The sequence below is a fragment of the Heptranchias perlo genome, chromosome 9 (assembly GCF_035084215.1).
Source record: "Heptranchias perlo isolate sHepPer1 chromosome 9, sHepPer1.hap1, whole genome shotgun sequence".
NCBI classification, from domain to species: domain Eukaryota; kingdom Metazoa; phylum Chordata; class Chondrichthyes; order Hexanchiformes; family Hexanchidae; genus Heptranchias; species Heptranchias perlo.
The window spans coordinates 57,027,608-57,043,343 of record NC_090333.1 but is presented as its reverse complement, the minus strand read 5'-3'; the positions used below and the strand labels follow the sequence as shown (position 1 = coordinate 57,043,343).

At 44.4% G+C, this 15,736-nt stretch overlaps 1 protein-coding gene across 2 annotated transcripts in view; it reads right to left on the bottom strand.

Moving 5' to 3' along the window:
• The window catches only part of axdnd1 (axonemal dynein light chain domain containing 1), a 115,652-nt gene that overhangs the window by 21,897 nt on the left and 78,019 nt on the right, over window positions 1-15,736 (bottom strand). For both annotated transcript variants that reach the window (XM_067990517.1, XM_067990516.1), the window contains exons 23-24: window positions 13,992-14,096; window positions 12,619-12,651 (exon numbers count right to left, since the gene is read on the bottom strand). In XM_067990517.1, the coding sequence (XP_067846618.1) occupies window positions 12,619-12,651; window positions 13,992-14,096 (138 nt within the window). The remainder of the gene's footprint in view (window positions 1-12,618; window positions 12,652-13,991; window positions 14,097-15,736) is intronic.

Below are 15,736 nucleotides of genomic sequence, written 5' to 3'. Positions count from 1 at the left end.
GTTAATAAAGCCATAAAAAAGCAAACAAAGCACTGGGGTTCATTTCTAGAGCGATAGATTTGAAAAGCAGGGAAGTTATGTTAAACTTATATAGAACCTTGGTTAGACCACACTTGGAGTACTGTGAACAGTTCTGGTCTCCATATTATAAAAAGGATATAAAGGCACTGGAAAAGGTGCAAAAAGATTTACTAGGATGATACCAGAACTGAGAGGTTATACCTATCAGGAAAGATTGAACCGGCTGGGGCTCTTTTCTCTGAAAAAGAGAAGACTGAGGGGTGACCTGATAGAGGTCTTTAAGATTATGACAGGGTAGACATAGAGAAGATGTTTCCATTTGCTGGGAAACTAGAACTAGGGGCCATAAATATAAGTAATAAATCCAACAGAAAGTGGTTAGAATGTGGAACTTGCTACCACAAGGAGCACTTGAGGCAACTAGCATAGATGCATTTAAGGGGAAGCTAGATAAACAAATGAGGAAGAAAGGAATAGAAGAATATGTTGACAGGGTTAGATGAAGAAAGGTGGGAGGAGGCTTGTGTGGAGCATAAACACCGGCATGCATCTGTTGGGTCAAATGACCTGTTTCTGTGCTGTACATTATATGTAATTCTATGTAATATTTAAATATACAACCAGCACACTTCAGTGGTACCTGTTAGGTTTGTTTCCTTTTTTCCTTATGCATGTATTTGGAATTGGAGCAAGGAAAGCTCCATGGGCAAAGGAACTCTTAAATTGTCATTGTATGGTTTTCCATAATGTTTTGTTGGACATTTTTCATTTTCTGGAAACTTTTCTTAATATTTATTTTTCAGAAAAATTTGGTGGGGAAGGGGGGCTTTTTTATTCCTTGATGTAAGTTTACTTTTAATGCACTTAGAATCATAGAAAGGTTACAGCACGAAAGGAGGCCACACAGCCCATCGAGTCCGCACCGGCTCGACGCAAGAGCAATCCAACTCGTCCCACTCCCCCACCCTTTCCCCTAGCCCTGCAAATTTTTTCCTTTCAAGTACTTATCCAGTTCCCTTTTGAAGGCCATGATTGAATCTGCCTCCACCACCCCCTCAGGCAGGGCATTCCAGATCCTAACCACTCGCTGTGTAAAAAGTTTTTCCTCATGTAACCTTTGGTTCTTTTGCCAATCACCTTAAAGCTATGTCCTCTGGTCCTTGACCCTTCCACCAATGGGAACAGTTTCTCTCTACTCTGTCTAGACCCTTCATGATTTTGAATACCTCTATCAAATCTCCTCGCAGCCATCTCTGTTCCAAGGAGAACAACCTTAGCTTCTCTAGTCTATCCATGTAACTAAAGTCCCTTATCGCTGGAATCATTCTAGTAAATCTCTTCTGCACCCTCTCTAAGGCCTTCACATCTTTCCTGAAGTGTGGTGCCCAGAACTGGACACAATACTCCAGTTGAGGCCAAACCAGTGTTTTATAAAAGTGCATCATGACTTCCATACTTTTGTACTCTATGCCTTTATTTATAAAGCCCAGGATCCCGTATGCTTTTTTAACCACTTTCTCAACTTGCCCTGCCATTTTCAATGATCTGTGCACATATACCCCCGATCTCTCTGTTCCTGTACCCCTTTTAGAGTTGTGCCCTCTAGTTTATATTGCCTCTCCTTGTTCTTCCTACCGAAATGTATCACTTAACATTTTTCTGCGTTAAATTTCATCTACCACATGTCCGCCCGTGCCACTAGCCTGTCTATATCCTCTTGAAGTCTATCATTATCCTCCACACTGTTTACTACCCTTCCAAGTTTTGTATCATCTGTAAATTTTGAAATTGTGCCCTGTACACCCAAGTCCAAATCATTAATATATATCAAGAAAAGCAGTGGTCCCAGCATTGACCCCTGGGGAACACCACTATACACCTCCCTCCAGTCTGAAAAACAACTGTTCACCACTACTCTCTGTTTCCTGTCCCTTAGCCAATTCTGTATCCATGTTGCTACTGCCCTGCCCCCTTTATTCGATGGGGGCTGCAATCTTGATGATAAGCCTACTGTGCGGCACTTTATCAAACGCCTTTTGAAAGTCCATATACACCACATCAACTGCATTGCCCTCATCTACCCTCCTTGTTACCTCATCAAAAAACTCTATCAGGTTAGTTAAACACGGTTTGCCTTTAACAAATCTGTGCTGGCTTTCCCTAATCAATCCACCCTCGTCCAAGTAACCGTTAATTTTATCCCAGATTGCCATTTCTAAAAGGTTCCCAACCACTGAGGTTAAACTGACTGGCCTATAGTTGCTGGGTTTATCCTTACACTCTTTTTTGAACAAGGGTGTAATATTTGCAATTCTCCAGTCCTCTGGCACCATGTCAAATGCAGTATTTCATAGCTGAAGAGGTACAAAATGAAAGAAGGCATGCCCGGGAGATCAGGAGGTGCCAAACCCTATCTGTACACCTTGGCACTTAGCTGCCAATGACTGATGAGGACAAATGCCTCAACTTGCTACAGGTCAGATGGGCACAGCTTTACTACTTTTGCAAGGATATCTGCAATCAACTTTCAACATAAAACTGGCACTCCTAAGCAAAATTTATGGGTAAATGGCAGAACAGTGTTGCTCCTGTTTGGCGAGCAAAGTGGACATTCTGCTTTATTAGGTAAATAAGTAGAGAAGTGCCCTGTTTGGCACTCGAGGGCACCCTTCCCAGACAACAGCAGTGCACCACACCTGAGAGAAGATGCTAACAGACTGAATGCTGTTTATAGTACTGGCAGGACCTGGGAACAGATGCAGCAAAAGATGGCACATTGGTTGGCAAGGTCATCACTGCCCACAACTATTATGCGTATGGCTTATTTAAAGCTACCACTACAATATTAGGTAATATGCTGTCCACATGTGGATCAAATAGGTGAACAATGCATTGGTCAGCATGGCCAGTACTTTCATTTCCTTTTCCACAGAATAGCATGATAAAACTGTCCACACTGGTACACTGCCCAAAGTACAGAAGGCCCTGAAGGCTGCCATGTGTCATGAAGGCTATCCTGGGTATCAGTAAGTGACCACGTTACAATTACAATGATTTAATGAGAGAAGGCTTTCGAAGATGAGTGTGGCAAGATTTTCAAATGTACTCTACATCTTGACTGTGTGCCCTGGTGAAATATGGGTATGCATAAGATGCAGCGAAAGAGCTGTTCGGTTGTATGAGAGCTTGGCATGTAAATGTGGAACTGATTTATAAGAAGTACTTTGTGGGACATACCATCTACCTGGTACATGGTACCATTGATTAGTTCAACCTGCCAGATTCCTTAAAATGTACCTTCTTCTGCTGCATTGTTCGTTTATGAACTGTAGACACCATTCAGTGAGGTCACATCTCCTCTCAGGCATGGTGTACCGCTGTGCTCTGGGGAGAGTGCTCTGGAGTGTCAAACAGTGCACATTCCCTCTCATTCACGTTGAATGCCCACCTTGCCAGCAATCAAAAACGATAGGGGCAATGCCAGTCTTTCATTTGCCCATAGACTCCACATCGTGCATCCACATTGGGATGTCCATTATTTCCCCTCTCCTGCCCCTCCCCCACTCCGGTACAACTTTTGTGAGGCTGAAAACTTGAAACTTGTCTGAACCATTTTGAGTGTTTAAAAAAGCCTCCAATATTCTTATCCCCATATATGCAGCCACTAATTTTTAATTTTGAGCAGAAGTCCTTTAAGGAACTCCTTTATTAAGCTCCCTGCACAAGGCTCAAACCGCATGCGGAATGTTTGGTAATTAATTCTGTGCTAATACCACAGCATTTGATTGCAACAAGGCTTGAGCCTCATGCAGCCATCCCGATGAAATTTTAGCCAGGACTGCTGAATCAGCCCGATAAGTTAATTAACTGAGAATACGTGGTTTGGCGATGTGAAAAACAAGTTACTTGCATCGTAAGCACATCTTGTAAAGTTAGGTAAATAGTATTACAAATGTTTTATTTGTGGGGCCCTGTATCTTTCAGTATTGGTAAGATGATCACTGTCCTCAGTGGAAAAGGTAGCTTTAAAATTCTGAAATTAGAACAATAGCATGCTGTACAATTTTATTTATTAATACCTTTCAGCCAACGTCCCAGACTCTTCCATCACAATCCCTGGGTATGTCCTGTCCCACCAGCAGGACAGACCAACCAGAGGTGGCGGTACAGTGATATACAGTCAGGAGGGAGTGGCCATGGGAGTCCTCAACATTGACTCCGGACCCCATGAAATCCCATAGCATCAGGTCAAACATGGGCAAGGAAACCTCCTGCTGGTTAACACCTAGCGCCCTCCCTCAGCTGATGAATCAATCCTCCTTCATGTTGAGCACACTTGGAGGAAGCACTGAGGGTAGCAAGGGCACAGAATGTACTCTGGGTGGGGGACTTCAATGTCCATCACCAAGAGTGGCTCGGCAACACCACTACTGACCGGGCTGGCAGAGTCCTGAAGGACATAGCTGCCAGACTGGGCCTGCGGCAGGTGGTGAGCGAACGAACACGAGGGAAAAACCTACTTGACCTTGTCCTCACCAATCTACCTGTTGCAGATGCATCTGTCCATGACAGTATCGGTAGGAGTGACCACCACACAGTCCTCATGGAGACGAAGTCCCGTCTTCGCACTGGGGACACCATCCAACGTGTTGTGTGGCACTATCATCGTGCTAAATGGGATAGATTCAGAACAGATCTAGCAGCTCAAAACTAGGCATCCATGAGGCGCTGTGGGCCATCAGCAGCAGCAGAACTGTATTCCAGCACAATCTGTACCCTCATGGCCCGGCATTTTCCTCACTCTACCATTACCAACAAGCCAGGGGATCAACCCTGGTTCAATGAGGAGTGTAGAAGAGCATGCCAGGAGCAGCACCAGGCGTATCTAAAAATGAGGTGCCAACCTGGTGAAGCTACAACTCAGGACTACATGCATGCTAAACAGCGGAAGCAACATGCTATAGACAGAGCTAAGCGATTCCACAACCAACGGATCAGATCAAAGCTCTGCAGTCCTGCCACATCCAATCGTGAATGGTGGTGGACAATTAAACAACTAACGGGAGGAGAAGGCTCTGTAAATATCCCCATCCTCAATGATGGCGGAGTCCAGCACGCGAGTGCAAAAGACAAGGCTGAAGCGTTTGCAACCATCTTCAGCCAGAAGTGCCAAGTGGATGATCCATCTCGGCCTTCTCCTGATATCCCCATCATCACAGAAGTCAGTCTTCAGCCAATTCGATTCACTCCACGTGATATCAAGAAACGGCTGAGTGCAATGGATACAGCAAAGGCTATGGGACCCGACAACATCCCAGCTGTAGTGCTGAAGACTTGTGCTCCAGACTTGTGCTCCAGAACTAGCCACGCCTCTAGCCAAGCTGTTCCTGTAGAGCTACAACACTGGCATCTACCCAACAATGTGGAAAATTGTCCAAGTATGTCATGTCCACAAAAAGCAGGACAAATCCAATCCGGCCAATTACCGCCCCATCAGTCTATTCTCAATCATCAGCAAAGTGATAGAAAGTGTCGTCGACAGTGCTATCAAGCGGCACTTACTCACCAATAACCTGCTCACCGATGCTCAGTTTGGGTTCCGCCAGGACCACTCGGCTCCAGACCTCATTACAGCCTTGGTCCAAACATGGACAAAAGAGCTGAATTCCAGAGGTGAGGTGAGAGTGACTGCCATTGACATCAAGGCAGCATTTGACCAAGTGTGGCACCAAATAGCCCTAGTAAAATTGAAGTCATTGGGAATCAAGGGGAAAACTCTCTAGTGGCTGGAGTCATACGTCGCACAAAGGAAGATGGTAGTGGTTGTTGGAAGCCAATCATCTCAGCCCCAGGACATTGCTGCAGGAGTTCTTCAGGGCAGTGTCCTTGGCCCAACCATCTTCAGCTGCTTCATCAATGACCTTCCCTCCATAAGGTCAGAAATGGGGATGTTCGCTGATGACTGCACAGTGCTCAGTTCCATTCGCAACCCCTCAGATAATGAAGCAGTCCTTGCCCGCATGCAGCAAGACCTGGACAACATCCAAGCTTGGGCTGATAAGTGGCAAGTAACATTCGCACCAGACAAGTGCCAGGCAATAACCATCACCAACAAGAGAGAGTCTAACCACCTCCCCTTAACATTCAATGGCATTACCATCGCTGAATCCCCCCCAATCAACATCCTGGGGGTCACCATTGACCAGAAACTTAACTGGACCAGCCACATAAATACTGTGGCTACAAGAGCAGAGCAGAGGCTGGGTATTCTGCGGCAAGTGACTCACCTTTTGACTCCCCAAAGCCTTTCCAACATCTACAAGGCACAAGTCAGGAGTGTGATGGAATACTCTCCACTTGCCTGGATGAGTGCAGCTCCAACAACACTCCAGAAGCTCGACACCATCCAGGACAAAGCAGTCCGCTTGATTGGCACCCCATCCACCACCCTAAACATTCACTCCCTTCACCACCGGAGCACTGTGGCTGTAGTGTGTACCATTCAGCTGAGAGGAGCGGATCGGAGCAGAGGGAGCATCGCATAAAAAGGTGGGATTTCAGAGCGCTGAGAACAGCTGAGAGGAGCGGATCGGAGCAGAGGGAGCATCGCATAAAAAGGCGGGATTTCAGAGCGCTGAGAACAGCTGAGAGGAGCGGATCGGAGCAGAGGGAGCTGCGACGGAGTTCGAAGTGACGTCAGGAATCAGAAAGGGACGCGACACAGGGGAGGCACCTGATTGGTGAGTAGGTTCAGGTGAGTATTTCTACTTATCTACAGTAACTAAAGTAAAAAGAAAGGTAAGGTCTGCAGGTCTTACAGCAAGTAGCGTTTTTTTTAAGTGAATCAAGGTCCCTAGTGTAGTTAACATTCTCGAAATTAAGAATAATTTAAAGGAGTAAACTCCTTAAAGGGAGTGGTAAGTAGTTTTTCTTTCCTTTTTTTTCTCTTGACATTGTAGTTGTTGTTAAGCTAACTTAAGGGTTAAGTCATGGCAGGAGATCCCAGAGCCGTGTCATGTTCCTCTTGTGGGATGTGGGAATTCAGGGATCCTTCCTGTGTCCCTGATTCCTTCACCTGCGGGAAGTGTGTCCAGCTGCAGCTACTGTTTGACCGCTTGACGGCTCTGGAGCTGCGGATGTACTCACTTTGGAGCATCCGCGATGCTGAGAAAGTCGTGGATAGCACGTTCAGTGAGTTGGTCACACCACAGATAAAAATTACTGAGGGAGTTAGTGAATGGGTGACCAACAGACAGAGGAAGAGTAGGAAGGCAGTGCAGGGGTCCCCTGCGGTCATCTCCCTCCAAAACAGGTGTACCGTTTTGGATACTGTTGGGGGAGATGGCTCACCAGGGGAAGGTGGCAGTGGCCAGGTTCATGGCACCGTGGCTGGCTCTGCTGCACAGGAGGGCAGGAAAAAGAGTGGCAGAGCTATAGTGATAGGGGACTCGATTGTAAGGGGAATAGACAGGCGTTTCTGCGGACGCAACCGAGACTCCAGGATGGTATGTTGCCTCCCTGGTGCAAGGGTCAGGGATGTCTCGGAGTGGCTGCAGGACATTCTGGAGGGGGAGGGTGAACAGCCAGTTGTCGTGGTGCATATAGGCACCAACGATATAGGTGAAAAACAGGATGAGGTCCTACAAGCTGAATTTAGGGAGTTAGGAGTTAAACTAAAGAGTAGGACCTCAAAGGTAGTAATCTCAGGATTGCTACCAGTGCCACGGGCTAGTCAGAGTAGGAATGACAGGATAGCTAAGATGAATACGTGGCTTGAGAGATGGTGCAAGAGGGAGGGATTCAAATTCCTGGGCCATTGGAACCGGTTCTGGGGGAGGTGGGACCAGTACAAATTGGACGGTCTGCATCTGGGCAGGACTGGAACCAATGTCCTAGGGGGAGTGTTTGCTAGTGCTGTTGGGGAGGGTTTAAACTAATGTGGCAGGGGGATGGGAATCGATGCAGGAAGTCAGTGGGAAGTAAAGTGGTGACAGAAACAAAAGGCAGTAAGGGAGAGTGTACAGAACATGACCGGACAGATGGTCTGAGAAAGCAGGGCAATGACCAAGGGAAGTCTAGATTAAACTGCATTTATTTCAATGCAAGAAGTCTGATGGGCACGGCAGATGAACTCAGGGCATGGATGGGTACATGGGACTGGGATGTTATAGCTATTACTGAAACATGGCTAAGGGAGGGGCAGGACTGGCAGCTCAATGTTCCAGGGTACAGATGCTATAGGAAAGATAGAGCAGGAGGTAAGAGAGGAGGAGGAGTTGCGTTCTTGATTAGGGAGAACATCACGGCAGTAGTGAGAGGGGATATATCCGAGGGTTCGCCCACTGAGTCTATGTGGGTAGAACTGAAAAATAAGAAGGGAGAGATCACTTTGATAGGATTGTACTACAGACCCCCAAATAGTCAACGGGAAATTGAGGAGCAAATATGTAAGGAGATTACAGACAGCTGCAAGAAAAATAGGGTGGTAATAGTAGGGGACTTTAACTTTCCCAACATTGACTGGGACAGCCATAGCATTAGGGGCTTGGATGGAGAGAAATTTGTTGAGTGTATTCAGGAGGAATTTCTCATTCAGTATGTGGATGGCCCGACTAGAGACGGGGCAAAACTTGACCTCCTCTTGGGAAATAAGGAAGGGCAGGTGACAGAAATGTTAGTGAGGGATCACTTTGGGACCAGTGATCATAATTCCATTAGTTTTAAGATAGCTATGGAGAATGATAGGTCTGGCCCAAAAGTTAAAATTCTAAATTGGGGAAAGGTCAATTTTGATGGTATTAGACAGGAACTTTCAGAAGTTGATTGGGAGAGTCTGTTGGCAGGCAAAGGGACGTCTGGTAAGTGGGAGGCTTTCAAAAGTGTGTTAACCAGGGTTCAGGGTAAGCACATTCCTTATAAAGTGAAGGGCAAGGCTGGTAGAAGTAGGGAACCTTGGATGACTCGGGAGATTGAGGCCCTAGTCAAAAAGAAGAAGGAGGCATATGACATGCATAGGCAGCTGGGATCAAGTGGATCCCTTGAAGAGTATAGAGATTGCCGGAGTAGAGTTAAGAGAGAAATCAGGAGGGCAAAAAGGGGACATGAGATTGCTTTGGCAGATAAGGCAAAGGAGAATCCAAAGAGCTTCTACAAATACATAAAGGGCAAAAGAGTAACTAGGGAGAGAGTAGGGCCTCTTAAGGATCAACAAGGTCATCTATGTGCGGAACCACAAGAGATGGGTGAGATCCTAAATGAATATTTCACATCGGTATTTACGGTTGAGAAAGGCATGGATGTTAGGGAACTTGGGGAAATAAATAGTGATGTCTTGAGGAGTGTACATATTACAGAGAGGGAGGTGCTGGAAGTCTTAACGCGCATCAAGGTAGATAAATCTCCGGGACCTGATGAAATGTATCCCAGGACGTTATGGGAGGTTAGGGAGGAAATTGCGGGTCCCCTAGCAGAGATATTTGAATCATCGACAGCTACAGGTGAGGTGCCTGAAGATTGGAGGGTAGCAAATGTTGTGCCTTTGTTTAAGAAGGGAGGCAGGGAAAAGCCTGAGAACTACAGACCGTTGAGCCTGACATCTGTAGTGGGTAAGTTGTTAGAGGGTATTCTGAGAGACAGGATCTACAGGCATTTGGAGAGGCAGGGACTGATTAGGAACAGTCAGCATGGTTTTGTGAGAGGAAAATCATGTCTCACAAATTTGATTGAGTTTTTTGAAGGGGTAACCAAGAAGATAGATGAGGGCTGTGCAGTAGACGTGGTCTACATGGACTTCAGCAAAGCCTTTGACAAGGTACCGCATGGTAGGTTGTTACATAAGGTTAAATCTCACGGGATCCAAGGTGAGGTAGCCAATTGGATACAAAATTGGCTTGACGACAGAAGACAGAGGGTGGTTGTAGAGGGTTGTTTTTCAAACTGGAGGCCTGTGTCCAGCGGTGTGCCTCAGGGATCGGTGCTGGGTCCACTGTTATTTGTTATTTATATTAATGATTTGGATGAGAATTTAGGAGGCATGGTTAGTAAGTTTGCAGATGACACCAAGATTGGTGGCATTGTGGACAGTGAAGAAGGTTATCTAGGATTGCAACGGGATCTTGATAAATTGGGCCAGTGGGCCGATGAATGGCAGATGGAGTTTAATTTAGATAAATGTGAGGTGATGCATTTTGGGAGATCGAATCGGGCCAGGACCTACTCCGTTAATGGTAGGGCGTTGGGGAGAGTTATAGAACAAAGAGATCTAGGAGTACAGGTTCATAGCTCCTTGAAAGTAGAGTCACAGGTGGATAGGGTGGTGAAGAAGGCATTCGGCATGCTTGGTTTCATTGGTCAGAACATTGAATACAGGAATTGGGATGTCTTGTTGAAGTTGTACAAGACATTAGTAAGGCCACACTTGGAATACTGTGTACAGTTCTGGTCACCCTATTATAGAAAGGATATTATTAAACTAGAAAGAGTGCAGAAAAGATTTACTAGGATGCTACCGGGACTTGATGGTTTGACTTATAGGGAGAGGTTAGACAGACTGGGACTTTTTTCCCTGGAGCGTAGGAGGTTAAGGGGTGATCTTATAGAAGTCTATAAAATAATGAGGGGCATAGATAAGGTAGATAGTCAAAATCTTTTCCCAAAGGTAGAGGAGTCTATAACGAGGGGACATAGATTTAAGGTGAGAGGGGAGAGATACAAAAGGGTCCAGAGGGGCAATTTTTTCACTCAAAGGGTGGTGAGTGTCTGGAACGAGCTGCCAGAGGCAGTAGTAGAGGCGGGTACAATTTTGTCTTTTAAAAAGCATTTGGACAGTTACATGGGTAAGATGGGTATAGAGGGATATGGGCCAAGTGCAGGCAATTGGGACTAGCTTAGTGGTATAAACAGGGCGACATGGACATGATGGGCCGAAGGGCCTGTTTCCATGTTGTAACTTCTATGATTCTATGATTCACAGGATGAACTGCAGCAACTCTCCAAGGTTTCTTCGACAGCACCTCCCAAACCCGTGACCTCCACCACCTGGAAGGACAAGGGCAGCAGGCATATGGGAACAACACCACCTGCACGTTCCCTCCAAGTCACACACCATCGCAACTTGGAAATATATCGCCGTTCCTTCATCGTCGCTGGGTCAAAATCCTGGAACTCCCTTCCTAAAAGCACTGTGGGAGAACAGTCACCACACGGACTGCAGTGGTTCAAGAAGGCGGCTCACCATCACCTTCTCAAGGGCAATTAGGGATGGGCAATAAATGCTGGCCTCGCCAGCAATGCCCACATCCCGTGGGCGAATAAAAAAAGACTTCCCTACAAGAGTCACTACACTTCAAAAGTTCTTCATTTCTTTCTCAATTAACTCAGCACAAACCGGGAAACAAAGCAGGAGTATTATGCGACACAGTAACCCACAAAGTCATCAAAGAAGCTACCGGATGAGTTTACTCAGTTTCAGTTTTCTCGCTGGATTTATGAATATTTCTGTTTATATTTCTGTAGGCAGTGTAGATGGAAGCATAAAATTGCAGAGAAATATTAATAGATTAAGTGAATGGGCAAAACTGTGGCAAATGGATTTCAATGTCGGCAAGTGTGACGTCATCCACTTTGGACCTAAAAAGGATAGATCAGAGTACTTTCTCATGGTGAAAAGCTCAAAACAGTGGAAATCCAAAGAGATTTAGGGATCCATGTACATCGATCATTAAAATAACATGGACAGGTACAGAAAATAATCAATAAGGCTAATGGAATGCTGGCTTTTATATCTGGAGGACTAGAATACAAGGGGGTAGAAGTTTTGCTACAGCTATACAAAGCCCTCACCTGGAGTACTGTGTTCAGTTCTGGGCACCACACCTTAGGAAGGATATATTGGCCTTGGAGGAAGTGCAGCGTAGATTTACTAGAATGATACCTGGACCCCAAGGGTTAAATTCAGAGGAGAGATTACACAAACTAGGGTTGTATTCCCTGGAATTTAGAAGATTAAAGGGTGATTTGATCGAAGTTTTCAAGATATTAAGGGGAACTGATAGAGTAGATAGATAGAAACTGTTTCCGCTGGTTGGGGAGTCTAGGACTAGGGCGCATACCCTAAAAATTAGAGTCAGGAGTGAAGTTAGGAAACACTTCTACACACAAAGGGTGGTAGAAGTTTGGAACTCTCTTCTGCAAACGGCAGTTGATGCTAGCTCAATTGTTAATTCTAAATCTGAGAATGATAGATTTTTGTTAATCAAAGGTATTAAGGGATATGGGGCTAAGGCGGGTATATGGAGTTAGGTCACAGATCAGCCATGATCTCAATGAATGGCGGAACAGGCTCGAGAGACTAAATGGCCTACCCCTGTTCCTGTGTTCCTATGTTTTAGTTTTAGTCTGATTTGAAGGGGAAGTGAATGATGCATTTATTCTCTGTTCAATGAAGTGTTAGAATGTATGAATGGTTGATGATTTCCTCAACTTTTCAACTAAAACATAATATCATCCTAAAGAAAGCACTTGTGTGACATTATCACACTAGACAGAGATATCATAGCGACTACAATTATTGTATATCCTCGGGAGCTCCAAACTTACTCCAGTCTCGGTGTCCTCAGTGGTGATCAATTTCTGTAATATATGAAGGGAGGAAGAAGGAGTTAGAATAACACAGTAATCTCATTAGTTGATACAGTATAAAAACCAAGACTGAGGCACACAGCATAACAGAAAAAAACAAATAACAATTAGCAACATTCCTCAAAGTTTATGAATTCAAGCTGGCAATAGGATATGAAAGAAGGAATTTTCTCTGCGCAGCAAATTTCATGCAATTTCAAGCAAATAACTTTGCTTGTACAGCAAATGTAACAAAAAAGACTGCAGAGCAACTAGATAAAAACTGCAATGGCTGTCTCCTTTGCAGTGCCTAGATGAGATCCCTGAAAGGATCTCCAATGCAGGCATTTACACCCTGTATATATATAATGAGTTTGCCACCCACAGTGCCATTTCAGTTTCAGTCTAACTAGAAATAGGAATGAAAAACTTTCCTCTACGATGGCTTTTGAAGGTTCAAAGCAAAATTAATTTTGGAAATTTCAGTCTAGTTCCCATTGGGTTAAGGAGCAAAGCAAAAACTGCCACAAGAATTCACTATCCGTACCTTCAATAGCTCAACAGGCATGGAACTGAATTAGACCAGAAGGTCCCAGGTTTGAGTTAGCTGATCTCACCTGGGGTGGTAGTAGAGGTGCTACAAATAGCATGACAGAATTCCCTTCCTGAACCCTACTCGAAAGTAGATGTGTGTGGACTCCGGGTTCTCGGCTGTGCTGACCCCTTAGTTTTATTTACTACTGGCATTAAAATAATGCTGATCAGAAAATCCAGCCTTCACTGTCTAGGTTCATGTGAAGAATTACCACTTGAATGAGGGCAACTGACATCTGCTAAGCCATACGCCAAAATGCGTTAGCAACTTCAAGACAGAAGGGGAGAAAATCGATGGGGAAAGAGTTGAAAGAGAAGCCCTGTTCTCATTCTGATCACCACCTAGTGACTCTCTCTGGAAAATGAGTGCATGGATATAGATGAATACAGGATCGAGTGCAGCTATGATATCCCACTGTCCTCTCTGCACCTCCCCCCCACCCCCATTGCCAAAACTTGCTGACACTAAAGGTAGTGTTTTTAAATTTGTGCTACTGGATCCAGAAGGTTTAAAAACATAACTCCATATATTTATTGATAAACCCTAAAATTTATGTAAATCTCTTGGCACATATCCCACTTATCTCAAAATAAGTAGAATAGCATGGCTCTGACAGTGCAACAGATTGTGTAATTCAGCACTGCACTATTATTACTTTCTCAAAATAAATTTAGAGCTAACAATTGGCTAATGATATATCTTTTCAATTAAAACAGGCATTCACCCTTAAGAAAAAGCACATGTTGTTTGACTTCACCTGGTAAGATGCAATGCTCGTCGGCCCATCAACTTTTTCTAATTCTCCTGGCAGTAGCACTGATAGTTCAGAGTCAGACATGCTGAGTAATTTGGTGGCCGAGCCCTGCAATATGAAGGAGAAATGAGGAATAAAAACAACATAGCAATCTCATTACGTTAAAAAGAAACTATGGAACGCAGTACAACAGAAAAACATCAATAGCTGGCATTCCTCACGCACATGCATTGTATACAAATTCAAACTTGAGAGCCAGCGCATGCGGAATTTTCTTTGTATCGAAAGTGCTACATAATTATGGGCTATATTTTCCTCTATTTACTGGTTCTAATGAAAAAACAAACATGAATATTCACCCACTTCTTTGCTCAAGTTAGCAAACAAAGGAAAATACACCTATATACTTGTCTAGCAATTGAAAAAGGAGAACTGCAGTCATGGATAGTTTACAGTGACAACGGCTGTCTACTTTGCAATATCAAGATGAAATGGTCTGATGCCAAAGTTACTTAATTATAAACATTGAGTTGAATGTATATCGATGATGCCAAAGATAATGAAGCTAGAAAGACTTGCATTTTTATAGTGCCTTTCGATGATCTCAGGATGTCTCAAAGTGCTTTACAGATGGAGTTTAAATGGTAAGGCCCGTGGGACTGAGTAGTAGAGTCAGTTAAAACACTTTCCTTTCACCACAGAATTCAAATCTAGCTCAGAATGATGGCATGAAAGTCTTCCCATTGCCAACTGTAAGGCTCCAATGTAAAAAGTGTTTGGGGCCATTTCAACTCAGTTCCAAGTGAGTGCTAGTCTATAATAAAAAATGGCAGATAATTTACCACTAACTGGTCGTATCATTCAAGGAAATCAACTACTGTCACAGTAGTGGGGATTAAGCAATGTGCTCTTCCAGAAGTTTGAATTATTTTTGGATAGAGACCGTTTGGCAGAACTAGACTCTTCTAAGTACTCTCTTCTAAATGAAGAGGTTGTAAATTCAAAACCCAGCCCAAGCTTTCAGCACAAAGAATCATAGAATCATAGAAGTTACAACATGGAAACAGGCCCTTCGGCCCATCATGTCCATGTCGCCCAGTTTATACCACTAAGCTAGTCCCAATTGCCTGCACTTGGCCCATATCCCTCTATACCCATCTTACCCATGTAACTGTCCAAATGCTTTTTAAAAGACAAAATTGTACCCGCCTCTACTACTGCCTCTGGCAGCTCATTCCAGACACTCACCACCCTTTGAGTGAAAAAACTGCCCCTCTGGACCCTTTTGTATCTCTCCCCTCTCACCTTAAATCTATGTCCCCTCGTTATAGACTCCTCTACCTTTGGGAAAAGATTTTGACTATCTACCTTATCTATGCCCCTCATTATTTTATAGACTTCTATAAGATCACCCTTTAACCTCCTACTCTCCAGGGGAAAAAGTCCCAGTCTGTCTAACCTCTCCCTATAAGTCAAACCATCAAGTCCCGGTAGCATCCTAGTAAATCTTTTCTGCACTCTTTCTAGTTTAATAATATCCTTTCTATAATAGGGTGACCAGAACTGTACACAGTATTCCAAGTGTGACCTCACCAATGTCCTGTACAACTTCAACAAGACATCCCAACTCCTGTATTCAATGTTCTGACCAATGAAACCAAGCATGCTGAATGCCTTCTTCACCACCCTATCCACCTGTGACTCTACTTTCAAGGAGCTATGAACCTGTACTCCTAGATCTCTTTGTT